The sequence below is a fragment of the Podarcis melisellensis genome, assembly GCF_964234715.1.
Source record: "Podarcis melisellensis genome assembly, chromosome: 13".
Lineage (NCBI taxonomy): Eukaryota > Metazoa > Chordata > Lepidosauria > Squamata > Lacertidae > Podarcis > Podarcis melisellensis.
Window position 1 is genome coordinate 34,145,044 of NC_138545.1, and position 27,506 is coordinate 34,172,549.

At 43.6% G+C, this 27,506-nt stretch overlaps 4 protein-coding genes and 1 long non-coding RNA gene across 8 annotated transcripts in view; 1 reads left to right on the forward strand and 4 right to left on the reverse strand.

Annotated features, from left to right (window-relative positions):
- Window positions 1-20,985, reverse strand: part of HOXB3 (homeobox B3) — an 85,005-nt gene extending 64,020 nt beyond the window's left edge. For all 3 annotated transcript variants that reach the window (XM_081885643.1, XM_081885637.1, XM_081885640.1), the window contains exon 1: window positions 17,896-20,985. The gene's annotated coding sequence lies outside the window, so the exon portion shown is untranslated. The remainder of the gene's footprint in view (window positions 1-17,895) is intronic.
- Window positions 43-22,287, forward strand: LOC309355142. The gene is made up of 4 exons (XR_014162421.1): window positions 43-211; window positions 17,261-17,445; window positions 20,979-21,171; window positions 22,167-22,287. It is a non-coding gene; the product is annotated as an uncharacterized lncRNA (long non-coding RNA).
- Window positions 1,048-4,611, reverse strand: HOXB5 (homeobox B5). The gene is made up of 2 exons (XM_081885700.1): window positions 3,706-4,611; window positions 1,048-2,292 (listed from the first exon to the last, which is right to left on the reverse strand). The coding sequence occupies exons 1-2, from the start codon at window positions 4,352-4,354 to the stop codon at window positions 2,045-2,047; spliced, it is 897 nt and encodes a 298-aa protein (XP_081741826.1). The 5' UTR covers window positions 4,355-4,611; the 3' UTR covers window positions 1,048-2,044.
- Window positions 7,026-11,669, reverse strand: HOXB6 (homeobox B6). The gene is made up of 2 exons (XM_081885714.1): window positions 10,199-11,669; window positions 7,026-7,973 (listed from the first exon to the last, which is right to left on the reverse strand). Exons 1-2 carry the CDS (start codon window positions 10,617-10,619, stop codon window positions 7,714-7,716), a joined length of 681 nt encoding a protein of 226 aa, XP_081741840.1. The 5' UTR covers window positions 10,620-11,669; the 3' UTR covers window positions 7,026-7,713.
- HOXB7 (homeobox B7) lies at window positions 21,164-27,495 on the reverse strand. 2 transcript variants are annotated; one of them, XM_081885715.1, is made up of 3 exons: window positions 26,973-27,495; window positions 22,113-22,397; window positions 21,164-22,079 (listed from the first exon to the last, which is right to left on the reverse strand). In XM_081885715.1, exons 1-2 carry the CDS (start codon window positions 27,370-27,372, stop codon window positions 22,144-22,146), a joined length of 654 nt encoding a protein of 217 aa, XP_081741841.1. In that variant the 5' UTR covers window positions 27,373-27,495; the 3' UTR covers window positions 21,164-22,079; window positions 22,113-22,143. The 2 variants fall into 2 exon arrangements, with proteins under 2 accessions (XP_081741841.1, XP_081741842.1); XM_081885716.1 differs by having other exon boundaries at window positions 21,164-22,069; window positions 22,107-22,397.
- Window positions 27,496-27,506: the final 11 nt, after the last annotated feature.

Genomic DNA, 27,506 nt, shown 5'->3' on the forward strand with positions numbered 1-27,506 from the left:
TAACTTCTAGATAAAACCCTATCCATTTGACATCTTAATGTCACAGCCACTTTTGGTATACTTACTTACTTTGCTATGGGTAAAATATATGTGTGTGTGTGAGAGAGACTCTGTGTATTCAAGGGAAGGCGAGAAAATGGGTTGTTTTGGAAATGACAACTCACATCCCAGTCCTCTCAAAACCACTTAAGAAGTAACCAAAGAGTTTGGGGTAAGTTCATAAGACCGATTTTAATTCGTACAAGAGAGTCAGCGAGAGAGAGCGCGCTGTAAATTATAATTTAAGGAGATCAGCAGCTATTTATTTCCTCTTTTCAACAAACAGAATTTACTGGTAGCGCTTTGGTTTAAGGGAAGGACGAATCCCAGGCTAGTAATAAGGAAAGGTCGGCGCAAAGATGTTGTGTAAATTATGCGTAATGAAAACAATTCTAAAGTTAAGGCAACTGTGCATTTCTGTGTTGAGTTTAAGACTCCCTGCGAGAGAGTGTTTGTACTTGTATGTGAAGGAATATAGTAGTAATATTAATAAGAATATAAAACAGCTAATAGCATATTAGCTCTGCAGCTCAGAGGGCATTTGTTTCACGTTATGACCACTTCACTTTCTCTCCCAAATGTTTGGTTTATGGACTTGATGGCTGCTGTTCTCAGCACGGTTACTTGGAAGTAAAGGCCACTGGAATAAATGGGGGGTCTTATTGCCAAGTAAACGTGGTCAGGGTCGGAGCGTATAAGGCAGGAAGCAAAGTTTGAGAACATAACAACTGGCTTGTTTTCTTTCTTTCTTTTTTTCTTCCTTTGGGTTGTGTGTTTCCTGTTCAGCAACAGCACCGACTGAAACGAGGCGATTTTGTACCCTTCCCTCGTAAGGTTGGGGAAGTGTCCTGGTGGAGAACCTGGCAGATGGGCCATACGGGTTGTGAAGACACTTTCTGTGGTGGTGGTGGTGGTTTTTTTTAAAGTTTGTATTTCGCTTAGGAGTAACTTTAGGGTCGAGGTTTTCCATCGCCGTGGTATAAAGAAACACAAAAGATGGTGGGTGTGTTTTTTTTCTGGTCAGGAGAAACGTTTATTTGACTTCAAGTTAAGGCTACAAACGGATACGAAAAGCTTCTTGGCAAAGATGGGAACAGGCAGCTAACATGACAAATGCCATTTCAGACACACAGAACACTGAATTCACCCTGCCCACTAAAACTTCCTATTAGTCACTGCAGAAGTATTTCTAGTATTTACAAACATTTTCAACATACTATGGTTGGTCCAATCGTATACCCTTTTTAAGTGAACTTCACTCACATTTATTAAAAAAAAAAAGAAGAAGTTTCAGAACTGGCCTAGGATCAAAACAAGGCCAGGAAATATGAACCAAATCACAGACTTGACAATTCCAAAGACAGAAAGATACATGAGCTTATATATATATAGATATATTGTATTTTTTTTCTTTTTTAAAAAAAAAGTTTGTTGTGGTTGATGTTTTTAATTTTTTTCCTCTGACATTGAAGTACAGGATAGCCCGACTGGAGAAGAAGGAAAGGAGGAAAGCTCTCCTCCCTAAGCCTAAACTTTTTAAAGGAGCCATCTTTCCTTCTCCGCAGTGGTTTATAAATAAGTTATAACATTTAAAGAGCACGTTAAAAAACAAAAAACAAAAAAACATGCTAGCTTTTTCCAGAAAGCGTCATTTAGAGCACAGACACAAACATTTAGAACACCTAAAGCATTAAAGAAGCCTCTGGAAATAACTTTATTTTATTTACTTTAATTTAGAGGGGGGAAATCGTAGCAAAGGACACAGTCCTGGAATAATAGTACCACCGAAGTTGTTTAATAACAATAATTATAATAAATCAACCAACAGCATGCTGAATGGAAAGTGCTTCACTTTACAGTACTCCAAACTTAAAAAAAAAAAAGACTGGCTGTTGCTTTTTTTTTTAGTTTTAGTTTTAAACTTTCTCACTTTCTTTCTTTCTTTACTTCTTCCCCCCCCCCCGCCCCACACTTCTATTTCTTACTATTCCCCCCTTGATATAATTTAAGGCTGGAATGCGCTGCCACCAGACGCTAAACTCATACTTTTGAGTTTGTTATCTTTCTTCCACTTCATTCGCCTGTTTTGGAACCAGATTTTTATCTGTCTTTCGGAGAGACACAAAGCGTGGGCTATTTCTATTCGCCTTCTGCGGGTGAGGTAGCGATTAAAGTGAAACTCCTTCTCCAGTTCCAGGGTCTGGTAGCGAGTGTACGCCGTCCGCGCTCGTTTACCATCCGGTCCAGTCATATCTGGGTAATAATACATGGACAACATTTTGGGTTCTGTTCGGCTTTCTCTTTATTACAACTATGCCAGAGAGATTATTCGACAAGTTTCCTGCTTAGTTGGAAAAGCTCACCCCAGCTTACTTGCAAAAAATCACGCCCCAACCACCTTAGCACCTTTCCTTTATTCCCTTCTCCGTGACTTCATTTTGATTCTATAGCTCCGAACCTGAATTCCACCCATATTTTTTTTTTTAATGTGCCAGTATCACGATGTCCCCACCCCAACCCCTCCTGCGGGGCATCCTTTTACTTGACCCTATAACAAGTTTAGACATTTCCACAACTCCAGCGCCTGCAGGTTTACTCGGGAGTAAACCCCACTGGCTTCAGTAATGCCTACTTCTAGGGAAGGGGTGGACAGGATGGCAGCCTGACGCTGACGCTGTAAGCCTTAATAGTATCTCCCTGTCTCTTTCTGCTTATACTGTATACCAATATAATCAAAATGGGGAAACATACACAGGCGAGCAGAGAGGAAGGGAGGCGAGGGACTACCAGTTTGGTCGTACGTTCCCGTGCCTCCCCTTCGCCCTGGAACTGCCTTGCCCACCCCCTTGACACTAGCTAGCTACACTTCGCTGGAAGCAACTTCCACACTGAAATCCTTGGGGCTTCCGTTCTCCACCCAAATGCATTTAGCATCGGCGTGTTAAGCGAGTCGATATTCCCTCACCCTTCGAACTCTGCCGCTCAGATCCTCCTTGGCAACGTCCATCCGTTTTTACCGTGGGGGGAGGGGAGGGGGAAAGAGTTTGCCATTATCCCACATTGTCACAACAGACACTATAATGTGGGGTGGTGGCGGCGGCGGCAAGAGGAGATGTTTGACAGACCCATCTGTGCCCACAAACAGCATTGTTTTTCTTCTTCCCCACAAACCAGTCTACCAGTTCCTTTCCTCCTACCTCTTCAACTCCTGGCATTTTAAAAGCCCATTATGACTGCTGCCGCCACGACTACTCTTATTCTCACGTCTCTGAATATTATAATGTGGTTACTTCTAGCACTAGGTCCTGTCACCCAGATACCTTGCTACGTCTGCGTTATTTTATTTTATTTTCCAAGAGGGAAACATTTTCAGAAAACCTCTCCTAAATCAGACTTTCCCTCCCTTTTAAATTAAATTAATTAAAAAATAATAACTAAAGGCACTTTCTGATGGGAAGCAGAAAGGGAAGCCATAAAAAGACACACCGAGGCTGTCTTCCCAGGCGATTGTGCTCCATTTCCAACTCCCATCCCCCATGCCCTGTCTGCCCTGCCAATAACATATTTCATATATATTCCTATATATAAAGAGAGAGAGAGAGAAAGAGAGAGAGAGAGAGAAGTAGATATAGATAGAAGATGCAAATTTTAAAAAGGAGCATGTACCATGGCTAATATGAAGTTTTCGCATCCAGGGGAATATCTGTGGGCTCTGTCCTTCTGTGGCTGGCGTGGACGTGGCGATGGGCTCTGCCTGAGCTCTGACGCCGTTGCTGTTGACTTGGGAGCCGCTCTCTTCGGTTCCCGAGGACGCGCTGGTTTCGTCTATCTCTGTGAAACCGGTGGCGTTGGCCGTGCCGACCGAGGCTGCCTGCTCGGCGGGGGAAGACGCGGCTGCTTTGCCTCCATGGCTCTCGCCGTTGCTGCTGCCGCTGCCGCCGCCGCCTCCTCCTCCGCCGCCGTTGTTGTTGTTGTTGTTGTTGCTGGTGCTGCTGCTGGTGCTGGTGCAAGGGAGGGACTCGGGAGAGGACAAGGAGCAGCTCGACGCCTGTCTGAACCTGCTCTCCGGCGCGGCTTGGGCAGGGAAGGCGCGGGAGCTCTCTCCAACCGTTGCAAAGTGGCTGGAGGAGGAGGTTGAACGGCTGATGCTCAGATCCATCCCATTGTAGTTGTATCCACCATAAGAGCCGGCGTGCATGTTGCCTGGATCTCTATAAGATCCGTTCATGGAACTGCCGGTCCCATAATTTAACAGCTGATAGTCTGGGGCATTAGGATAGCGTCCTGAGAACGAGTTTACAAAGTAAGAACTCATTTGGGTTGTATTTTGGAGGGCTTGATTTGTGGGGCTCGTGGTCGTTATAACCCCTGTGCTTGAGGATTTATGATGTATTAATGAATTATAGCGATGCACTGTACTTCGTTTTTGCTATGTATGCGGCCAAATATGGGGGTGGGGTGGGGGGTGCGTTTGGGAATCACGTGCTTTTGTTGACCAGTCGTAAATTCTCACTGATGACCTCAAGAGGCAATTCATGCTCTATGGTTACAAATAATGACGATCCGAGAATCGTTAGGCCCATGTCAATGCGCGGCTTCCAAAAGGGGGAGGAAAGAAGGGGGGAGGAATCAGAAAGCAGAGGTGGCTCCTTGTTGGCGGACTGCGCCACCTACTGGGCAAAGGAAGAGTTAGCCGGCGTGGAGGATAAGCTCACCCAGGTTTTTTAAAAAAATAAATAAAAGAAAGAGTAACGCGCTCTGATTCCGTGCCCACCTTTTACAGAAATAAAATACTTCCATGGCTACACTCCCCAAAAGTGTCCTTTCGGAATCTTTATTTCTCTTTTTAAATCTTGTTATTTCTGAAGGTAACATTTCCCCCTAATACAGCCCCGTTTGCCTCCTTCCACGCTGGTGCGCTTTTGTGTATTAAAACATTGCTATTATTATGACTACTGGTGGTAATTGCTGCTGTGATAATAAATTATAACCCCAATGCCTTTCTTGTGTTGGTGTCAGAAAAGGTCCGCACTAGAGAGTCCATCCTAATTTAAACTCAAACGCCTGCTCCTCTTTTTCCGTTCCGCCTTTCCCTCCCTGCTTTCTTCCCATTATATGCATTTTTACTCAGAAGTAAGCCCCTCTAGGTTCAGTGGAGCTTGCCTCCAGGTAAGTGTGCATAGCACTGCAGTCTAATCCTACCTGAAGGATACGTGCCTCTAAAAAACCAGCCCCTACCTGTGCTAATAACTGAGCGCTTTTCACTTATTTGCACTGCACTTGGTTCACATAATCAGGAGTACTATTGTTGTTGCTATTATTATTACATCTCAGTACCTTTGCTGCCTAGATATTAGAAAGGAAAGACTATCCCCTTTAAAAATTAGGGAGCTCTGTGTATTTATTCATATAACTGGTGATATCCTGAGTGACATATGTCGCCCATAACATGAACAGTTACAATAGAATGCTGTCCCCACTTAAAAGGGCAATCCTATGCATACCTACACAGAAAGAAGTCCTATTGTATTCAGTAGGGCTTACTCTCAGGTAAGTGGGTGTTGGATTACAGCCTAAAAATTGGAAACCAACGTTAGGTTTGAAGTGAACCCTGCAAAAATAAATAAATAAATGGGCCAGATTTATAAAAGCCTTTGCTTTCTCCAGCATTTCCGAAATGCCCCCCCCCCCACTATTTGTTTTTTTCTCGAAGAACGCTCAGGAATTTCGGGAAGTCAGCCTGGAACCCATTGGAAATTATGAGCCCTATTCAAAGTGACATATAATTATAATAATTACGGCCAATGAAAAGAGTAGCAATAAGGATAAGTGTCCTGCAGCTGCGAGGCTTCTGCTGGAATTGATTTTTTTAAATGTCTGCCATTAACACCATAATTTGGAGGGGGGAGGTTTGAGGTGTTGAGGTACCTGTGAATTTGGGGTGGCCAAAGCTGTAAGATAATAATCCACGATCCTTTATTTTTTTTGGTGGGGGGGAGAGGAGTTTAAACAAAATAAGGGAACTTGGTTGCAGAATAACAGCAAGTCAGAAAGAGTTGCAGACCGCTTGCCTCCACAGAACGAGAGAGACAATGACAATTAGCGAAAAGCTGCGTTTCAAAGCTTCCCTAAGTAATCCTGGAGCTCTCTGGAAACTGTTCTTTGTCTAGCCATGGCAAGCATGTCGCCATGCAATAAAAGAATATAAAGAAATGTTGGAAGGAGGCACTTGGGGGGGCAGAGAGAGGTGTACGGTTCTATATTATGTATATATAAAAATCATGTTGCTTGAAAGAGATTAGCGGTATTCCAATCATTCGTTAAGTTTCCTGCTGGTATATCCCTTTCAGCTTCGTGCACACAAAAAAGTGCGAACTGCTTGTGGTTCCACCTTTTTAATATAATTTTTGAGTTCTATGTAGCTCGTAGTTGTGGGGTGTTTGAGCAGGCGGTGGCGGGAGAACGAGCTGAAAGGAAGTGGGCCAAATATTTGAAGGCGGCTATACAAATGTTAGATATCTTCTAGCAGATGTATGATTGGGGAGGGGGCACAGTTATGCCTGCTCCCTTGATTTATTATATATGCGGTGAGCTCCCCCCCCTTCATAACTCTTTTGTGCTGTTAACAATAAAATATATCCATATTAAAGTTAAATGTCAACTCCAAGATATTCTTGGTGAAAAGGTCTTTCATTTAAGATTAGGCTGAGGAGTATTGGAAGTGGGAGGTGTGAGGAGCCGAATCTATCTTTCAGCGCTAACTTCTGTAAAGCTTAAAAAATTGCATGGCTGTTCAGGTTAGGGGAGAGAACTTCTATCAAACAGCAGGGTTTTTTATTGTTCCCTTTCCCCCCTAACAAGCCCACAGCTTCTGTAGGTAGACCAATTCCTCAGGAAAGAAGTATCTCTGTGTGTGTTTGTGTTTGTGTGTGTATGTGAGTGTGGAGAGGGGAGGAGGACGCACACCCTAAAAATAGGAACGTGCCAAGTGTTTTTCTCAACATGTTTGTTTGCTGTTTATTAGAGAACTTCCATCTCCATAACTAACACAAACTACAAACACAACAACACTGTACAAAAAAATGTAATAAAATAAAACAAACAAAAACACCCCTCCTATTTTTTTATTTCACCATATTTTTTTAGGTAGCAATTGTTCCTTTTCAATAGATCTTTTCTTAAAAAAAAAGCAACAGCAACCCTTAAATGTCAAAGAACCTAGTTTAACTCTTTTCTTTTTTAAAAAAGCAACATATAAGTAAAATCGTGCATGAGACTTTTGTTTTACAAAATGAAGACAATCAACAACCCCAAAAATCTGACACATATATTGCAGCACCTCCATTTAAATACAAGAGTTAGCAAGAATCCTAAGAAGGACACCCTAAAAAAAAATCCGTTTGTGGTGCGGGGGCGGGGAAGAGGAAGGGCCAATAGAAAGAATAGGGAAATAAACTGGACTAGAAGCTTGATTATGACACGACAGATTACTGGATGCGAGAGAGGGTGCATGAGGAAGATGGGCCAACACCTCCATACAGTCTCGGGTATTTTACAAAAAAAAATGTGTGTCTCCGCTGTGCCTTTTATTTTTGCCCTTTTGGGAGCCCCTCACAACCGTTGGCATTTTCGCTGTCTTCCTTCTCTCTCCCTCCTTCCTCTGCAACCTCTCTCTCATTCCGTTGTTTTTTCCTCTTCTTCTTCGGCACTCAGCTGAGTGGAGTTGAGTAGCTTGTTTTCCTTTTTCCACTTCATCCTTCGGTTCTGGAACCAGATCTTGATCTGGCGTTCCGTCAGGCAGAGCGCGTGGGCGATTTCGATCCGGCGGCGCCTGGTCAGGTAACGGTTAAAGTGGAATTCTTTCTCCAGCTCCAGGGTCTGGTAACGGGTGTAGGTCTGTCTCCCTCGCCTGCCACTCGGCCCGAAAGAGGAACCTATGACGGGAGGAAAACAAGGGTTGGTTGAAAAGGACGTTGGACATTTATTCGGAGCTTCAAATATGCATGACAATGGCTACTAGGCTAACCAGTTTGTGTGTGTGTATTGTGTGTGAGAGAGCGAAGGTGTTCTCTTCACCTCCCCTCTCCTTGTGCCCCCCCCCACCGCATCCCAGTCCTCCAATCTCTCCGATCGAAAGGCCCTCTTGTACACATAAGCTTCCAGAAGGATAGGAAATTAAAGGAATGAAGATGCATAGAAGAAAACAGAAACTCAGTTTGGGTTGCCTTCACTTGATGCTTTCGAAAGGTCTTCCAAAATAACCCTGCACTCCATTTGGGTTGTAGTTTAGTGGGGACATTGCCCCCATGCATGTGAGCATGATCTCTGGAGAGGCCCAACCCTGCTCCCAAAAGGCTGAGCTTCAAAACTTGCAGCCTGGCCAATCAACATATGCAATCCTTTCAAAATAAAATAATGATAAATAAACACCTCGAAGAAGAGATCTGTGTAACTCGAAAGCTTGCCGTTCCTGTTCTATGGAGCTTAGCTCCTCCAGCAGAAAAGGTCCACCCACCCTTCCCCCACCCACCCACCCACCCACCCTTGCGTTTCCCTGCCTTGTGGACTCTAGTGCCCCCACTGAGCGGAGTTCATGGAGGGCTAAGGCTGCGGTCCTATGCATACTGCCTTGGGAGTAAACCCCCGTGGGCTCCGCGATATTTTACTTTTGGAATAATGCTGTTTGGGAGCGGAAGGCGTTACTCTCAGAGCTTGTGGTCCCCCAAAGCCAACTTAAAAGCTTGGAAGGAAAACCCCACCGAAGAGAAGCAGTAAGACTTTCTGGAAAGTAAATGAGCTCAGGATCGAGGTGCCACTGGGAAGTAATGGCGCATAGAAATCAATGAGACTTAGCTTCCCAGCTAATGTGTTTTTAGGGTCGCAGTGGAAAGGCTTGCAGGATTTTGTCCTGAGAGAGTTGCGAAGGCGTTTGCCTCCCCTTTCCGCACTTATTTCCGGACAGAATTCATGGGAGGTTATGAATTCCCTTTCTATCCTTACTTCAGATTCTCTCTGGGGCAGCTCCTTTCTGTTATGTAAAACTTGCAAGGTACTGGGTCCCTCCTCCTCCTCTCTCCCCTTCTCTTCTGTTTTCCCTCCCCACCCCCACCCCCGCGTATTTTATCGGTAACTGGAATAGATTCCAGAGTTTCAGCAATAAGGTAAGTTTATTGATTCCTTCCCCCTCCCCCACGCCCAACATCAGCCCACTCCGGAATTTTTGAGATCGACAACGTCTAATACGTGTAAACACAGAGAAGGGAGGAGGAAAGGCTGCTGTTTCCACCTCATTTTCAAGAATGTGTTTTCATGGAAAATCTAGCACCTGGAGGGCCATGGTCGATCACAGAAGAAGGGGTGGGGGTGGGGGTGGGGAAGAGAGAGAGAGAGAGAGAGAGAGAGAGAGAGAGAGAGAGAGAGAGAGAGAGAGTGAGTATGGGAATGAGTGAGTGAGTGAGTGAAAGAGAAACTATCTGCAACTCCTCTCCAGACAGGCATTTCATTATGTGCGAGTTTCATTAAAAATGTAGCTCTCTCCTTTCAAATATTTAAGCCCTCCCGACATTATTCAACTGGCTGGGTTATAGAAATACACTCTCTGGGATATGAATTGGCCAAGGTGTGTGTGAGAGCGGGGGGGGGGGGAGATATGAGAAGGGGGCTAAAACCAAGTCCATTAAATTCAATTGGGGGGGGGACACTTCAGTGTGATATGGATTGCATCGTGCGTGTGTGCTTGTGTGTGTGTGTGTAAGTACACCAGACACGTCTCTAAATCACTCCTCCTGAGTGACAGCTAACATTGCCTTCCACAAGACAGAGCCGGTCAATCAATAATCTCCGTACCTCCCCAGATAACAGAAAGTTGGCTAAAGAAACGAACTCACTGGAGGGAACCTCGTGCAAAGAATGTATATGTATACACAGGCGTGCACACTCATATACACTCAAACCTTAGTTATGGAAGTTATGATCTAAGTAGGATAAAAGTTTGAGGAAAGTTTCTGCTTCCCGCTGTCTGGAAGCTGAGAAGAGAAGGGCAGCGTTTCCTGTTCAGAAAGAGATGAGGTGAAAGGGAACCCTCCCTACCTATCTATCCGTCTGTCTGCCTGCCTGCCTGCCCATCCTTACAGAGAACAGAGAGAAAAGAGGAACTTACTGTTGCAGGAGTTCATCCTCTGCATCCAGGGGTACACCGGCGTGGAGCACTTCTGGTCTTCGCTCTCCCCGAAAGCGTGTTTGCTCTGGGAGCAATCTGACTTCCGGACTTGCTCCTGGCCGAACGGAACAGGGTCCTCTAAACTCGAAAGAGAACAGGCTGTCTCTTTCTCTCTGTAAAAACCAGATGTCCCGTAATCGCAGGCTGGGCTCCGGTTGTAAGCTCCGTTGGCTTGCTGGTAGTAAGGCGCGCCCGGGTAACCTTTATCGGGGACCCCCCCACCCCCAGTTCCATAAGTGGCAGGGTAGTGCCTTAAAGGGTCCGCATACCCCGTGGAATATAAGGGGAGCTGTCCCAGAAACGGTTCTTGACCCCCGGCTAAGCTCACCGGAAAAGTAGAGTTGACAAAATAAGAACTCATTGGAAATAATAATAATAATAATAATAATAATAATAATAATAATAATGCAGAGGAACAGCGTCTGTTCTTTCCCTTGGTCTTTATGATTTGTTGCGTTTTATAGTCCAAGCGGTTTAGCTATTAGCAGTATATGGGAGATTGGGTTTTAGCTGAAGGGGGATGGCCGCGTGCCAACCAGGGACATAAGGAAAGAGAACCATCTGATCACGCGCTGACCAATAGCAGAAGTCGAAGACTGCGAAATCGCACCCTAGAGGGGTTAGCTTTGCACAGGGGACCCCCCTAGAACAAACCAGCGAAAGCATCTCTGCCACCAACACCATCACTTTTGAACAACAGATACGCGCGCCCCCTCCACCCCCACATAGCACAGATAGACACCCTCCCTCTTAACCACATACTAATAATGGGGGGGGGGGAGGGAGAGAGAGATAAATCGATTTTAAAAATTGGACTTTCCTTTGGCTGTTGTTTTCTTTTTTTTTCTTTTAAAGAAGAAAATAAATAAATAAATGCAGGAGGAGGAGGAGGAGGAAGAGGGTAGAAAGACAAGAAGAATAAAACAAATGAGAACTGATTCTTTCATTGCTGCTGTCGTGGACACGAGGGAAAAGGAAATTAAAAAAAAGGAATTCGTTTCATCTGGAAAAGTTTGGTAATTTCCAGCGTGTTTTGGTTGGGGGAAGAGGTTATTATCCGCCCCCCGCCCCCACCCTTTGGGTTTTTACAGGAATATGGCGAGGAGGGGAGCTATAAATTCATATAGAAGCATATATAGGAAGAAGAGGAACGCTAGATGAAAAAGTTCGACCGATCTGGGTATACTTTTGGAGAGGGTTATAGGGCTGTTCATTATGGAGCGTCTTAAAAAAATAAGAACTTTAAGCCCCCTCCTGGGGACGGATGGAGAAAAAATGTTTCGTGTCTCCCTCCATAAAGGATCCTAATAAATTGAGTGGCTTGTGTGTGTGTGAGAGAGAGTGTGTGTGTTTACACACTCACACTCGTATTTTGTCACGAGGGTCCTAATCAAACCCTTTACTTTTAAGTTCCTGCGGTACCTTTATATAAAGTCCGGAAGATGAATGGGTGGGAATGGAGCTGAGCTAGAACGATATTCCCGCATATCTCTCAAGAACGGTGCCCTCTTGCGTTTTCGTGGTTAAGGCCGGGTCCTTGGACAGTTTAGAGTTAAGGGCAGCGGTTGGTCTGACGGCCAACAACACTCCTTATTGATCACCAGGCATCGGGGAGAAAAATATTTAAGGCAGCTGGGAATGGTCATCTGCTAGATGGTGCCCGTGTTGTCGATAGAGGTGAGCCGGCAGAAAATATTGTCTGTGTCTACTTTGTGCGTTGGAGTTTTGTTTTGTTTTTCTTTTCAGTTCGGCACAGGTTTAACTCAGAGATAAATGAAACTCGCTCAGAATTCGGTGCCATTCTGATACAGTATTGTGTTTTTAAACTAATGAATGAATAAACGAGTGGGCTGGAAGAGTTGCCCAAATGGCTGAAGTTTGGGCATTTCTCTTCCTGGCTTCTTCCCACGCTAACCTTTCTGCATGGCGAACCACTAGTTCGTCCTACCTTCAGATTGGTACAGTAATGCCATATAATTTAATCCTAACTCCCCAAGACCACCACTTTGTTTTGTATTATTTGGAACGTGAACAACTGTGTATTTCAAGAAATATTTTTAAATACTTCAACTTCGTGTTTCATAAGGGAACTGTAATTTGCCAGTTTCTCTCATGTTCGCTGCCAATTGCTGTCATCTCATAACTCCGTCTCCGAGCTGTCCAGCTTCTGGTAACTGCCAGGCACTCCCCCCCCCCCCCAAAAAAACCACACCACACACAACAACCATACGTGCTCCCCCCACCTTGCACATCCATGCAAACGCAAATAAAACAAACCTCTCCAGTTTATCCCAACTTCTGATTATCCGAATGTAGAGGTCAGCGCTGCAATTTGAACAAATGAAAGTTGTAATCCAATCCACCTATCTATCACTCCTCTATTACAGACGCTGTAATCTGCTCGCAGGAATTATCCGCCACGCATATACTCAATTGCTCTCAGATCAGATTTACATGGCAACGTGATCCCTTCAGAATGGCCAATGTGAATTTGCTCGGTCGAGGGTTTAGCATTCGTGAAATGGTACCGGATTACGATTTAATTTGTTCGGAGCCTAGGCTTTAATGACAAGGAAGCCGGTGCGGTTTTAACACTCCCTGAGAATGTAAGGAAATAACAGGCAAAGGAAATGGGTGGCGGGTGGGTTTTTTTTGTTTTGTTTTTAAAGCTCTCTCTTACAAACAGATTTCCCCTGTAGGTTCTCCTCCCTCTATTTGTGTACAGAGTGCATCCGAACTGTAAATAGAACCGCTTTATTGGCGTGGAAAAGCAGAGGGGAACGGGAGCAGAGCAGGAAAAGTGGACCTAAGCAACCGGCCCCCTCCCCTCTTATTTGAAAAAAAAGAGCACGACCTTTAAAACTCTTGTTTAGAAACATGCATATATCACATGTGAATAAGAATGTATGGATTAAGATGTGAAGTTTGGCTACTTGATGGTTAAATAAGTGAGTAAATATGCTACTTGCATTTAACTTTTTATAATATTACTTTGGAAAGTCTTATGATCCGCTGGGTTTGGAGACGAGTACACGGAATCCCATTTATAATATGATGCAAATCTATTTTTTACGCCTCTTTGGTGACTCAATAGACTTTCCTCTTACATATCCGTGCAATTCGGATCATCTCTAATGTTCATTTTGCAAAAACTTTATTTTCTCTTTTTTTATAGAAAAGGTCATTAATTGAAACTCGTCTCCTAATAATGATTTACTCATCGTTCAAATGCTTCCCTCCCTTGCAAGGAAGGACTGCTCTTCAATTTAACTGATGAACATTAATTTAAGAGCTTTTAATGATTCATTTGTAAAGAATGAATCACTCTCTAAAAATGAGTTTTAAAGGGGAAGGTGGCTTGGAACTTATAGTATAACAGGTCCAGCGTGTGGAATCAAAAGGAAGTTTGGGGATTTTATGACCGAGAATATTGTTTACAAGTCAACAACTTCGGTCTTCTGTAGTGAAGTGTCTGGATTCTTGAAAGTATTTGGGGTCACAATGGGTAATGGGATAATGTTTTATTTAACTTTAGCTTGGGTATTTCTAAAAAAAAAAAATTAAAAATAGTTGGGTAATAAATCTTTGTTCTTGCGTGTGAACCATTCTGCCTGTAAGCAGCAACCCTTACAAAGAGAATGTGCTGTTGTTTACTGTTGTTGTTATTGTTGTTGTTGTTTGGGCTATGGCACTATTAGAGTTTTAATCGTGGGTCTGTAGGAAGATTTCTACACTGGGCCTCCAGTTTTCAATGTTACGCTGGGAAAACCATCCGCCAGCCTTCTATAACCCAAATAAACTCTCCTCTGTAGCCTGTTGTTGCTGTAAGAACCTAACATGCTTTCTCTTAGCTTGGAGAATCCATCTTGACCAAAGTGTGGCATAACTCAAATGGCAGAGAATAAATAAAGATTAAAGGGGCTTATTTACAACGTGTGTAGCTGGTGCTCTGTAGCTGGGGGGGGGGTTGCTCCAGGTTCCTGCTTCGCACCCCACCATTTCCTCTCCGCTCATTCCTGCCTCTTCTGCATAGTACCAGCCAACTTTACAAAGCAGAGGGGGGGGAGTGTGTGTGTGTGTGTGTATGGGGGGGGGAGACAGATAAATGAGGGGATTAAAACAACACCCAAATATTTCTCTGGGCAGACACCAGGCCTCGGAATGCCTTGTTGGGAGGCAGAAGTTTAAGCGAAGTTAAAGCAGCCCAGAAATCTGCAACCTAGGCAAAGCGAGAAATTCTTCTTAACCAGAAAAGAAAAGGAGGAGTATCTGGCTGTTCTATTTAACGTGGAGGTTGTAATTCAGCAGCGTAGAGAAGTGCGAAGCCAGCAGGACTTTTGGGCAGGAGACTTAAATTGGTACCATAAACTGAAGACTGGCCTTTAAACACTAGCACAGATACACACAGGACTGAATAGCCTCCTGCTTTTATTCAGGATCATAAAACTATTCACAGGAGAGAGAGCCTTCCTTTTGTCACATATATAGCCTTACTGCAATTCCATCTAAGTGATGTTTTCCTGCATTGTTGCCATGTATAAGACAATGAACTCTGAAGGCATATATATCTATATATATATACTCTCCCGCCTCTCGCTCTTTCCATGCAGGCAGCCATTTGAAACTTAATTTCCAGTCATTTACGTTTAATTTACCTAACTTCCCCTGCAGTGTATAATAATTTTGTTAATGGGATCACATAGGACTAAAAAGAGGGAGGGGGCACCCGTCATTGTTTTATCAAAAGAGTTTAGCTAATAATTAACAAAAATGGGAAATGAGTCTTTGGGGTAAAGTTTTTAATGTGTTATTTTAAAAAAGCAAGCAAACAAACCCACAACCAACCGCACACAAAACGGCCGCCATATTGCTTGACTTGCTTGCCCCCCAAAAGTAAAGGTAGTAAAGGAATATTGAGAAATAGCATTTTAACAGATTTTTAAACAACAAAGCCAGATAGGAACGTGGAGGTCAGCTGGCTGTATTTGGGGTGGGGTGGGGGCGCCAGGATTAAAGGAATAGGGGCACAATCTTCCAGAAAGTTCTCTGGCGCAGAAGCCCAATTTATGCCAACAACGTTTCCGTAGCAGATCCTCTGGGAGGATTGCGTTCTGTGTTAGTAGACGCAAAGGTAGTTCTAGAATACACCCCCCCCCCAGTTTCTGATAGTGTTAAGTGTGAAGAGAATAATTGTTCTTTCTACACGCACTGTAGCATGCGAATATCCTTCAATTTCAGTTTACAAATATACATATATATATACACATATACACCAGCTTCAGTTCACCACTCGATATTTGATCATGCGAGCAGAAGTAAAGACAAACAGAAATAACTTCAAGCAGAGAAATAATCAGAAGCAACTTTGATAGGAACGATCTCTTATTTTAAGACGCCGAGAAAAGTACCCGATTTTATCAACTTACCAAAACTCAAGAACTAGCTCCTCGTGTTAAAGAAGGTTCAGTGGGTTTTCTGCACACAGAGACACACAAACCCCCCATCTCGCAATGTTAATGCTAAAATCCGAAAGCTGTGAAAGTATTTCACACGACTTAAAACACTAAAAGAAGCCTAGTCTACTATGATGAGCGAGCTATATACCCGGAGAGATGGATGGGAATTATCTCCAGCTCCGTTTCCAGAATGTGTAAGGCATGTCCAATCCATTACATGACAAAAACATATTAACTGTAGAAAATGAAAATCTTGGTCTACTTAAACTAGTTTTCATGGGAAATTAATCATTGTAAAACATGGAAACAAAAACCGAATCGTTCCTCTGTTGGACGGTAGATGGCAGCAAACAGCATAGAATGAGCAAGCTGAGACGCTGCAAAGACAACTCCTAAGACAAAATAAAGAGAAATAGCTGCTTTGATTTTTTTTTGGGGGGGGGAGGGTTATAGGAAGTGGGAGGGAGAGAGATAAACAACTTGGTAGTGTTTAACCGATAGGAATTCATTAATTAGTGGCTTTATATAAATGTGCACAATCCACCGGGAAGCTCCCCTTAACACCCCCCCCCCACTTGAGAGAGATGAGCAGGAGCTCTAAAGGTAGAAGCAGAGGTTGAGTTACAAAGGGCAGCTCATCTAATACGACTAATAAGACTTACTGGGTAAAAATAAAATAAAAAAATTCGAGCCTCAAATATTTAAAATGGGTAGGAAGGAGGGGCGCAGGAAAGGAGAAAGGGCATGGAAAATGACGACTGAGCATAGTTATGTATGAAAAATGCAGAACGAATTTTATCCACAACTTTTCAACTTTCTCTATGATTTTCACCCTAGCTGCGATATGCTTCCAACGAAATTATACTCAGAAACAAACAAACAAACAAACAAAAAGGTTAACATGCTAGAAAATGTGCACAGTTTTTTTTTAAAAAATAATAATTCACAAGCGTTACCTAACTGCACAATACGAAATTTACCAGGAGACCGACCGGTTGTGCATGCAACACTCCTATTTCAAATAATAATAACCAGGTTTCTTTTTTCTTTCTTTCTTTCTTTTAAGCACAAACATGAACACAGTATTGATAACAACAGTAAAAAGGGTATGAAATATTTCAAAATATCCTGTCTCTCAGCCCCCATCCCAGTTTCCAAAACAGGTGTAGCAATTGGTAGTGTATACGATTCTCTCCTTTTATACAATACATTCTCAATTACCTAAACACAGGAAAAACCAGTGTTTAAAACGCCGAAGGAACACACACACAATATATATTAAACACATGTAAACTATTATTTTTAATACTCACATATACCGATTATTAATTTTTTTTAGAAAGACCATATAACAGTGTGTCGCAATCTGCTCTCCTCGTAATCTTTTATTTTATGGGTTTTCGAATCTAACCCCTCTTTATTATAAAATAAAGGCACTGCGTATTGGTATTACTATTTTTCGTTATTAATTTTTATTATTATTATCTTTGTCTTTCCTCTGCCCCCTCCCCGCTTTCCCACCCACCCACCCGCTTCCATTGTACAGAACAGCTCCTTCGAAGAGAAATCGCCTATGTCGTCTCCATACACCCTGGAGGGAAGCATCTCGTCGAACTGGCCTCTGCAAAAACTTCCTAAATTGAGTGGATGTACTCGATGACAAGCAAGTCTGGTTAGATCGTTCTTCGTGGAGAGAGCAATAGATTTAAAGGAGTAGGGTAATAATTAAGGGTGGGTGGGTTGTTATTTTTCTATTTTTAAGTCTTGACTATGCAGCTACCTTCAGCTATTCTCCTTAGACCTCCAGTCCAGGTGACATAAATATTTCAAATCTTATTTAGCAGCAACTGCACTCCCTCCCCCTCTCCTTCCTTCCTTCCTTCCTTCCTTCCTTCCTTCCTTCCTTCCTTCCTTCCTTCCTTCCTTCCTTCCTTCCTTCCTTCCTTCCTTCCTTCCTTCCTTCCTTCCTTCCTTCCTTCCATCTATACCTTACAGAAATGTACATTTATTAATCTATATTTCCCTACTGTGAATTCGTTCTTTCCCTGCGTCCCCATAGCCTTATTTAAGATAGAAAGGGAAAGGCAAAACCGTATGTGCAACCTTTCTCTTTTTTAAAAGGAAGGAATAAAATAATAATAATAAGATAAACTCGAATAAAATATAAATACATTCACTTACCTTTTGGCGCCCGTCGTTCTGTGGATTAAGGGAGGAGGAGGAAGAAGAAGAGGTGGAGAGGAGGAGGGAGGGGGGCAGGATTGCGTTTGCTTTTAATGTGTAAGCTGACAAATATTGTCCCAACCTGATAGCCGTCCATTGCGACTTCGGAGAGCTTTTCCTTTGCCGAGTCCTTTTGCACAGAAAATGGAGTAACTTCCCTCTTTGAAAAATGGCACAAGCCTCCATCCGGTACTGATTCTCCCTCTCCCTCTCCATCACTAGGCATAGAGCAACACACACACAAAAAATATTTAAAAAATCACTACGGAAATTTCACACAGAGGATTAGGAAAGGAAGAGGGAGGATCGATAATATTAGCAATCTGAACTCATTCTAGATGTGTGTGTGTGCGTGCGTGTGTAATGTGTGTGCGTGCGCTTCCCCTTCTCCTCTATTTTTAGCCCTATCGAGCTTATACATGAAAGTAAAAAAAAAAAAATGTAAAAAGAGGCGAGAGTCCTACAGAGGACAGTGATCCGACCCAAGGTACAGCGGCCAAAAGAATGGTAGAATAACCACATGGGAAATCATAAAAAGTTCATGTTCACGGTTAGCAGTCCACATGACCAGCTCTGGCCAATCGCAGAACTCAGCCACTCATAAAGTTCTATCACAAAGTTGTAAATTTTCATAAAACAACAAGGAATTTATTGCATTTCTTCATGACTGCTTTAACAGCAGTCTTTTTCTCAGCCGCCATCTTTTCTTTTTTAAAAAAAAACCCAAAGAGAAGAATATGCAAAGATTCTGCGCCCCCCCCCACATTCCCGGCAGGGGGTCTTGCACAAGCCTTTATATACGAAAGGTTAAAGGAACCTACTTTTGCAAGACTAAAGAATTGCAAGTGCATTTCAGACCTCGGGCAACATCCTTGAGCTTTAGGTTTCTGCAATTGTGTTATTTACCTGTAGTCTTTAATTACGAAGGGGATGGTCCACCTCCGGTTTTTTTTTAATGTGTGTTTTTTTGTGTGGAGTGGGGGAGGCCAAAATATGTCGCTCTATAGTTCAATCTGGTTGTTGTTTATATTGTTGCTTTCCTCTTAACGCTGTTCCATTTCCCTTGCGGGAATTGCCCAAGAAATTAAAATGTTGACTCTCTTCCCCTCCACACCCCCAATCGAACTTTAAAATAATTGAAGGTCCCAGGTAGTATCCGAGAGAGGTGTATGGACACTTACATATATACCAGCTTGTATCTATGTGTGTATGCATGCATATATATATGTATATGCATATACGTATATATGTGTGTAGGGCGTTTCTGTATAGGTGTGTGCGGAAGTATGCATGCTTACGCGCATCTATAGGAAAGGAAGCGAGGAAAACAGGCAGGCGTATATGCACAGGCGCACTAGTGAGCTCGGAAACGTCCACTACCGCAGTGGTACATGCCACGAAAACAATAGTACTGGTCCAATGCAGCAAAATCTGGCGAGGTGGGCGGTTCGGCTGTTCTAGAACACGCTTCTGCCGCCGCAAAAGGTGTCTTTTGCAGTAATCTGCATTGCTAGAGAAGCAATTATACATTTCCGCATTTGTGGGGATACCGACCTTTTTTATTTTAAGGACGGGGGCGTGCTGTAAATATGACCTGTTTTAAAGGAGACACCCAAACACACACACACGCACAAACACATACGTTCGTGTGATTGTGCATATATCCCTATATAAACCACCAAGCCATGGCGTAAACCTATGGTAATTCTATCTACGCGTGTATTGTGTTTGTCCATATAGTAAATATTGCACGCATATACCTCTATAAATACATATATTATTTATTTATTTATTTGTGTGTATGTTTATCTGTGTGCGTTTGTTCTATGGATAGGTAGCTAGATATAGGCAGAGAGAGATTATATAATTATCTTTCTGCTTCTTCAAACTCTCAGAACGCCTTTGGAACGACATTGGGAAGTATTTTCCCTGGAATATCTTTCTGAAAAAATACGGTTAGCATAGCGGAAACCTTCTTGTTTATTTGAAAAATATTTTTTATTTCTGAGGGGAGAATACACTCTTGTGGAAGGATTTTTTTTATCAAAATAAAACTAAAACACACAAACGTGTGCGCGCGATTGTGAATGGTTTGCAGTTCAATTTTATTCTGTGGGGCAAGGAAGAACGAACGAAGGAAAGAAAACAATTCAAAAAAAATTATGTATTTTTTGTCCATTTTATTTTAAATTCTTTGTCGCAACGGGCAGGTGTCTCTTTATATATTATTAACCTATCTATATATTATTATATATATTTCTCATTGTTGGCTGTATTGTTAGCCATCTTGAGTGTCCTAGGTTGAAAGGCGGGGTATATATTTTTTTAAAAAAGTGTGACTACACCCATGTACAACACATCCCTGAGCACTGAAAAATCCCAACTGCTAGATTCAATGAAAGTGTAACGTGTAAAACAGAAGGACGTGTTGAAAGGGCCCGAAATTGGTTAATATGGTTTTTGCCTTGTTTATTTTCCTGCGTTTAATTGCTTCCATTTAATTTTATATTTGTTTTGATGTTGAGCGTTACTTGACTCTAATGATGGAAGCGACGTTTTCCCATAATAAAAAAAGGCCGAATAAGGCGATAAAAACGCAAAACAAGGAAGCACACCCAATGCTATTGAGACGGTGGCCTCGCTTTTTCAAACCGAGGGAGTCTTATGGTGTTGTTGATGCTGTTATTTCTTCTTTTCCTGCTTATTTGGAGTCTGGAAAGATCAAAGCGGGAAGGATGTTCCACCGATGTAATCATCAAATAGACGCAACTCATCTTACATTCTTAGTCACGGTTCTTTCTCCCGAGAACAGTGGTTAACGCTGTATGGCCAACACAGAGTTGTACGTTATCACGGTAGAATTAAGATATGTGTGCGCATATGTGCGTGCGTGTATATATATATATACTGTATATGCACGCACACACATATCTGAATATATATACACACATATCGCGCACCTTGAAGGAAATAAAAAAGACGGCATGAAGATAGTTTGCACGTAGAAAGATCTCTCCCCCCCCTTTCTTTTACGTTTTAAGATCCGCTCACTCAGGCCACAATCCAGTAGGAAGATCTCCTGCGCAAGGAAGGGGATGCGCATGACAAAGGACTTTTACAAGAACCACCGCCTCCCTCCCATGGATTCTGCTCACAGGGAGCAACTGACCCCATCCACCAAGCCCCCCCCCCATGAAGAAAAACCCATTAATGGACACGACTTCAGTCTATTCAGTAAGGTTATTTTCTTTTTTAATGATTCTTTTCCCTCTCTCTACGCATAGTAATCACAGAATACGAATAAAAAGGCTTGGCCAACTATTAAATTATTTGCTACCTATCATATACATCAGTTTTACTCAGCACAATATTAATTTTCAGATCCTCTAGTAACGGCAATAAGGAAGTGGTCCATTGTCCAACATGTAAAAATATACACCAACCAAAAAATAAAAATAAAAAATAAACAAGCAAAAGGAAAATATAAGGAAAAATAAAAATACAGCACCGGTAACCAGACGTAGAGGCACAAATCTACGAAGAGGAGAGGGGAGAATAGAAAGGGGGAAATCTCTTAGAATTATGTACAACAGTCGTCTTAATGTTAAGCGTTGTGTTCCCTTCATACGTTTTTCTAAGAAAAAGTGCTAACCACGTCCACATTTTCACTTCATATACCATTTTCTTAATAAAAAAAAAGTTACATTAGGGAAGGGGGAAAAAGACCCTCCCTTTTCTTTAAACAGGAAGATTTACAAATACTTGGGACTATATGAATACCCACACAGGGGAACAAAACATTATCTATATTTGCTTCTAAAGAGACATTTAATAGGTAGATTTATTATTCATTTTTGTTGTACAAAAAACAAAGCAGAGAAATGTTAATATAGGTAGTTTTCCAAGTGTCGAGAAACAGAATAAACCATTCATATTTTTTTGTTTTCGTTTTCAGTTTTGCTTAGATGTTTTCGTTTCTTGTTTAATGTACAGTCTTTATTGGTTCACTTTTTTTTAATTCCGTTTCTTCCTTTTATTTTTTTCTGGACAGTACAGTTTAGTTTTTGCTGAAGCTTCTTCTCACCAACATCTCTCTCTCTCTCTCTCTCTCTCTCTCTCTCTCTCTCTCTCTCTCACTCACTCTCTCTCTTTTTCTTTCTCTCTTTCACTCTCACTCTCTCCCCTCTCCCCCGCCTTCTTCCCCCTTCACTCTTCTTCATCTTCTTCAGCATCTGGTTTTTCTGGGACGTTTGATCCGGGGCCTGCGGGTTTGTTTTCCTTTTTCCACTTCATGCGCCTGTTCTGGAACCAGATTTTGATCTGTCTTTCTGTAAGACATAAAGCGTGGGCTATCTCGATGCGTCGCCTTCTGGTCAAGTAACGGTTGTAGTGGAATTCCTTCTCCAGCTCCAGCGTCTGATACCTGGTGTAGGTCTGGCGTCCCCTCTTCCGGTCAGTCCCTGTGAAACAATAAATGAGAATCTCGTCAGTTCCCTTTCGCTCGCTGCTTCTTTTGTGATTCTCTCTTCTTAATTTGTATTATCCCTACCGGATTCACTGCCCACTTGTACTGGTCAAGTCAACTCGAATTAAATTAAGTCTGCCTTGTTATAACAAGAAGCGTTTGTTTGTTTGTTTTAAAATAAAGGTTGGATTTAGAGTTTAACTCAGGAAGGAATGTACTGTATCATAATCCACAAAAGATTGTCCGCGTTAAATTTGTTCCTATCTCCAGTCACCTTGAAGCAAGCCCCTTTAAATTCAACAGGACAAGGTTAGGCTTGCAACCTTGTTTCTGTAGGCTGCGATCTCCTATACAGGCTTACCTGGGAGTAAGTCGCACTGAAGTCAATGAGGTTTAACCCTGAGTAGACATGCATAGGATTGCGCACAGGATGGCGCCTCAAGAATAAGTTATTTTTTGCCTTTGCGGACTAGCAGGCGATTCCGCTCGAAATAAAAGGAAGAGTAACATTACATACTATGGATATTACCAGAATGCCTCCTCCCAAAGGCTTTATTGTAGCCTTTTAGATTTGCAGTTCTACATTCTCAAGAGATATCAGCTGCGAAGACTGAGCTTGTCCCCTGTTTACTCGGAAGAAAGTCTCATTGAGTGTAATGGGTAAATGATGCCTAAGACTTCAAGCGTAATGGATTTAGGACGTTTGTTATTGCTTCACATTTTGCCCAAGAAAAACCCGATGTTTTTAAATGTCCAGATATATCTCTCACACACCTCAAACCCCCCCCCCATACTTGAGATTTATGCGTGTGGGGAAAGTATTCTTATCAAAAGGTGCGTTATTTCCCTTCTCTAAAAGTGTGAGATTAATTCTTAATCACGCAGCAAATATTGGAATGGGTTTAAATTCCTTGGAAACATCTCCACATCTGGTAAGCTTCTGGAAGCCAGCAGTGCTAAAGCGCGGGTAATGTTACTTCCTTCCTAATTCAGCTTGTGTTTTATTTCTCTCCGAGTGTCTAGAAAAATTGGCCTCCCCTCCATTAGGGAATTCGGAAGCTGGACAAAGTATGTGGACATGGGAACTCCTCAAAGGAAGAGGCGTGCATGTCACCGACCACAACTATTTTACACGGCCCTCCAAAGAATCTGGATTCAAACCAGGAATCAATTTTCCTGTCATTTCTTAGAGTCCGCTTGTGGGTACGATCCCGTAACCGAATCGATACTCCTGCTTTTGAGCAGATAGATTTTTCTGTCCAGCCAAAGGAGGCTACATCATTCATCTGAAACTTTCTGGAGGTTTGAGAAGTGTTTGCTGTTTTACAAAAAAAAGGGGGGAGGGGGCGGCGGGGCGGCGGCGATAGTCTTCTGTTCAAGAAAAGAGTCGTAGAAAAGTCCGCCTGGCTGAAAAGGCGAGGGGGGATAAGATGTCTGTGGAATGTGGGTTGTAAAATCTGTTGAAGGGAGCACCATAAACTTCTCTTGAATAGGGCAACCAAGACACATTCTCTTTTCGCCAACGGAATCGCCCAGATCCAACCCAACAGCAGACAAGAAAGGTGGAAGGTTGGGGGTGGGGGTGGAGAAGAGAGGGAGGCGGGCGGGCGGGGGAAGAACCTTCTCTAGCTGGATCTAAGGCCGATGTAAGTTCTGGGAACTGGCAAGGAAGCCCCCCTTAGCAACGATACCGCGTCGTCTTCTACAGACGGCAATCAGAGCTTCGGAGTCCTTTTCAGCACCTAACCAACCCACACGACACTCTGCCCCCTCCTCCCTGCCCACCCCCCCAACCCGCCACCACTGTGTTTCAAATGAAGTGGGGAGAAAGGAGAGGGTTATTCTAAACCGTGTCTCCCACCACTCCACTCCAGGCCCGCGCGCGCACACACAAAAATTGCGCTTTGATATATCATCTGTAAACCACAGTTTATGGATCAGGTAATAAGGGAGGAGAAACCAACCTATTAGGCTAGGTCTTTGAGAACTTTGCTTTGATGTGCCTCTTTCCTTCCCACTCTTCCTCCCCCCCCCCTCCCTCCACGTCTGCTTTGCTGCAATCTGCATATAGTCCCGGCCTGGAATGTTTGCTCTCGCCCTCCTAAGAGTACTAAAAAGCTGCGTCGCAGACGATGTGTCTTTAAAGATAACTCCTTTATCACACTATCAGGGGACTTGCCTGGCAAATCGCAGGGGATGTGGACGGGGTGGGCGAGAGGAAGGGTTGGTAGAGTTCCTTCAGTAATTTCCACTACCCAGGGCTCCTAACCTAACTGCCCTACATTTTGCAGCAGATATTTCTACCTGTTCATCTTCTAGCTATTTGTGTGTGTTGCCGTGCAATTAAATAATAATAAAGGATTTAGCAACTAGCCACTGGCAAAATACTCTTCATTGCCCTGCGCCCTCCCTCACATCACCCTTTTCCCCTATACTATTAGTCGTACCACAACACCTTTGCTCTCAGCGTGTCCAGAGGACGGGGAAGTGTTGCGAAGGTTTTCGAGAAGTCTCTCCCCACGTTACCCAGCTACCTATAAGCACTTGGAGAAAGAGCAAGCACGGAACTGGCTAGCAAGAACGCCAGTGGGCACGGGCATCCTGTTAATACCAACGCTGGTAACAAAATGAAAACATTACAATTTGCTCAGTTGCTAGAAGGCCAGCAGAAGTCTTTCCTACACCTGCCATCCCTTTCACATCAGGTGGGGTGGGCAGCTCAATACCCTCATCTTCCGATGTTTTACCCCCGTCTACCCCAATCCTGTTTTTCTTGGGTAACTTAAGACCCAAGAGTCTACAGGCTTAAGGGAGACTTAACACTGCATTTCTCCATTTCTGATTAATTTCCCCTGGAACATCAAGCCTGAAGAAGCGTTCTGTGCAACTCGAAAACCTTCATCCAGCAAAGCTGATTGTGGCTGGTCCTATTAAAATGTTCATTTCTACTGGTCCCGTTGCAGGATTTGGTGTCAATTAGAGCTGGTTGTGGAGGTAGGCATCACCTAAGCCTTATCAACCAAGAAAACAGGGGGTGTTTATCTGGCCCCTCTGTCGCTCTCGTAATAAGATGGGGATTGGCATCATTCAATAGGCTTATGGGCATCTAATATGAGTAAGCAGGTTTGTGCATCCAACACCATTTTGCGGTGGGTTCACCCCCTCCCCTCTCTGTTTCGTAAGGTGCCTTGGCAAATTTAGAGGGAAAACAAATGTCCCACGTTGGCTTTAAGAATAATGCCAAGAGCAGACAGAGAGAAAGACAGACAGATTGATTACAGGGTTGGTTCTTGTCAATGATTCACACACAATTGGGGTTGGTGGGAGGGGGGGAAGCTAAATGTAACAAGCCCGATGTATTTGTGCTCCTGCTACAGAAACCTTTGGCGCCCCACCAGAGTCACAAATGTAAACCAGCCACTTACAGTGCAGCCCAGTACACCCCTACCCAGAAGTAAGTCTCCGTGAGTTCAGTAAGACTTACTACCAAGTCCGTTGGGTATATAGGACTGCAGCTTTTTTTCCACGCTTCTGCTCCTAAGTGCCACAAGCAAATTTGAGTAGGGCACATATACTGTACGCCCCCGCCCCTCCGCTTTCTCCTTTGATCACTCCATTCCCTTCCGATTTCCTCTTCCAGAAGAAGTCATTTAATTCCCCGGGGGCCCCCGCAGGTTCTGATGAAGAGCGAGGGGAAGAGACGGGTGACATGTTTGCTGGCAACTCCAGTTCCGAAGGAATGTCGACTTAGAAGCGGTGCTTGAGCAAATTAAGCGAAACTCTTAATATCGCGGAACGACGACAACAACGGCGGCACACTCCTCTGTCTTGCCCGGCCCCTACTCGATTCCTGCCTCCCTCCTTGCGTCTTTCTTCTTCTTCCTGGGGTCGTGTCCAACGTCCGTCCTATTCAGGAGAGACCCACTGAAATGAATGGACGTGACGGACACAGACAGGCCCGTTCATTCCAATGGGTCTACTGAAAGTAAGGGCTAACGTTGTATACAGCCCCCACCCCCAGCAAAACCAAAGGACACCCACCACAACGCCCTGAGCCGTATTCCATGGAAACTTATTCCCAAGTTTCCTTTCTTTGGAATCTCTGAGGAATAAATAAACATATGCATATATGGCGCGGGGAGGGGGGGAGAGACTTGAAGGGTGGGTTTCCTTTCCTCTCCCCCCACTTTTTTATTATTATCGTACGGCTCTGTAATCCCAACACACTACCTTCCTTTGCGTAGAGGAAGCCCGCAGCAGGAGCAGCCGAGCTAATAAATATTTAAGCTGCTTATTTGTTTGTTTGTGTATGTATGTATGTATGTATGAAAGGGTTGCTTCCTTGAGGGGGGGTCTCAGAGAGAAAGAGAGAGGAGAAGAGAGAGATTCATTCCTTTGGAGGCAAACGTCATAAAAGGAGAGTTCAGCACCATCCTCTTCCCTCCCCCCCCCGTCAGCACATCCCCAAACACAACTTCCCCTCCCACCAAAATCATTTATAGCATCTTTCCCCCCCCCCAGGTTTCCTCGCCCCCTCCCCACCCACCCACCCACCTCAGAGGACTCTCACCTGTGCTTCTCATCCAAGGATATATCCGCAAGTTGTTTTCGTGCCGCAAGTCCGCGTCTCTCTGGTCGCTTTTGTTGCAGTTGGACTTGGACGCGTCTCCCGGACACATCATGGAGAGGTTTTGCTCGAAAGGGGAACAGTGCATGTTGAAAGAGGCGGCTTCCAGCCCGTAGCTGCTGGAATACATGCCGGGGGCTTGGGGGTGCATGCCTCCCCCGTTGGGGTACAGACCAGGCATGGAAGCAGCGAAAGAGGCCGTGGAACTCGAGCCATACCCGTTGCGCTGGGCATTGGAAGCGAATGCGCAAGAAGTTTGCTCAGGAAACACTCCGGAGGGGAAAACCGAATTTGCGGCCTGATATTTAGAAAATAAAGCATTCGCATAATACAATGAACTCATAATCTGGCCGGGTGATTTGTAGGCCGGGACGTTTTAGTGTCGGTTTTACGAGGTACCGTGATATATTACGGAATTAGACTCCAGATTTACACCAAAAAGGACCCCCTTTTTCCTCCCTTGGCCATGTGACTCGG

Coding starts and splice junctions, on each gene's coding strand:
- HOXB5 (XM_081885700.1), bottom strand. CDS start 4,354: ATGAGTTCTTACTTTGTAAACTCGTTCTCAGGACGCTATCCTAATGCC. Junction 2,293..3,705: donor AAAACTTCATATTAGCCATG/GTACATGCTCCT, acceptor ATTATTACCCAG/ATATGACTGGACCGGATGGT.
- HOXB6 (XM_081885714.1), bottom strand. CDS start 10,619: ATGAGTTCTTATTTTGTCAACTCTACTTTTCCGGTGAGCTTAGCCGGG. Junction 7,974..10,198: donor GAGGATGAACTCCTGCAACA/GTAAGTTCCTCT, acceptor CTCCCGTCATAG/GTTCCTCTTTCGGGCCGAGT.
- HOXB7 (XM_081885715.1), bottom strand. CDS start 27,372: ATGAGTTCATTGTATTATGCGAATGCTTTATTTTCTAAATATCAGGCC. Junction 22,398..26,972: donor TCCTTGGATGAGAAGCACAG/GTGAGAGTCCTC, acceptor ATTGTTTCACAG/GGACTGACCGGAAGAGGGGA.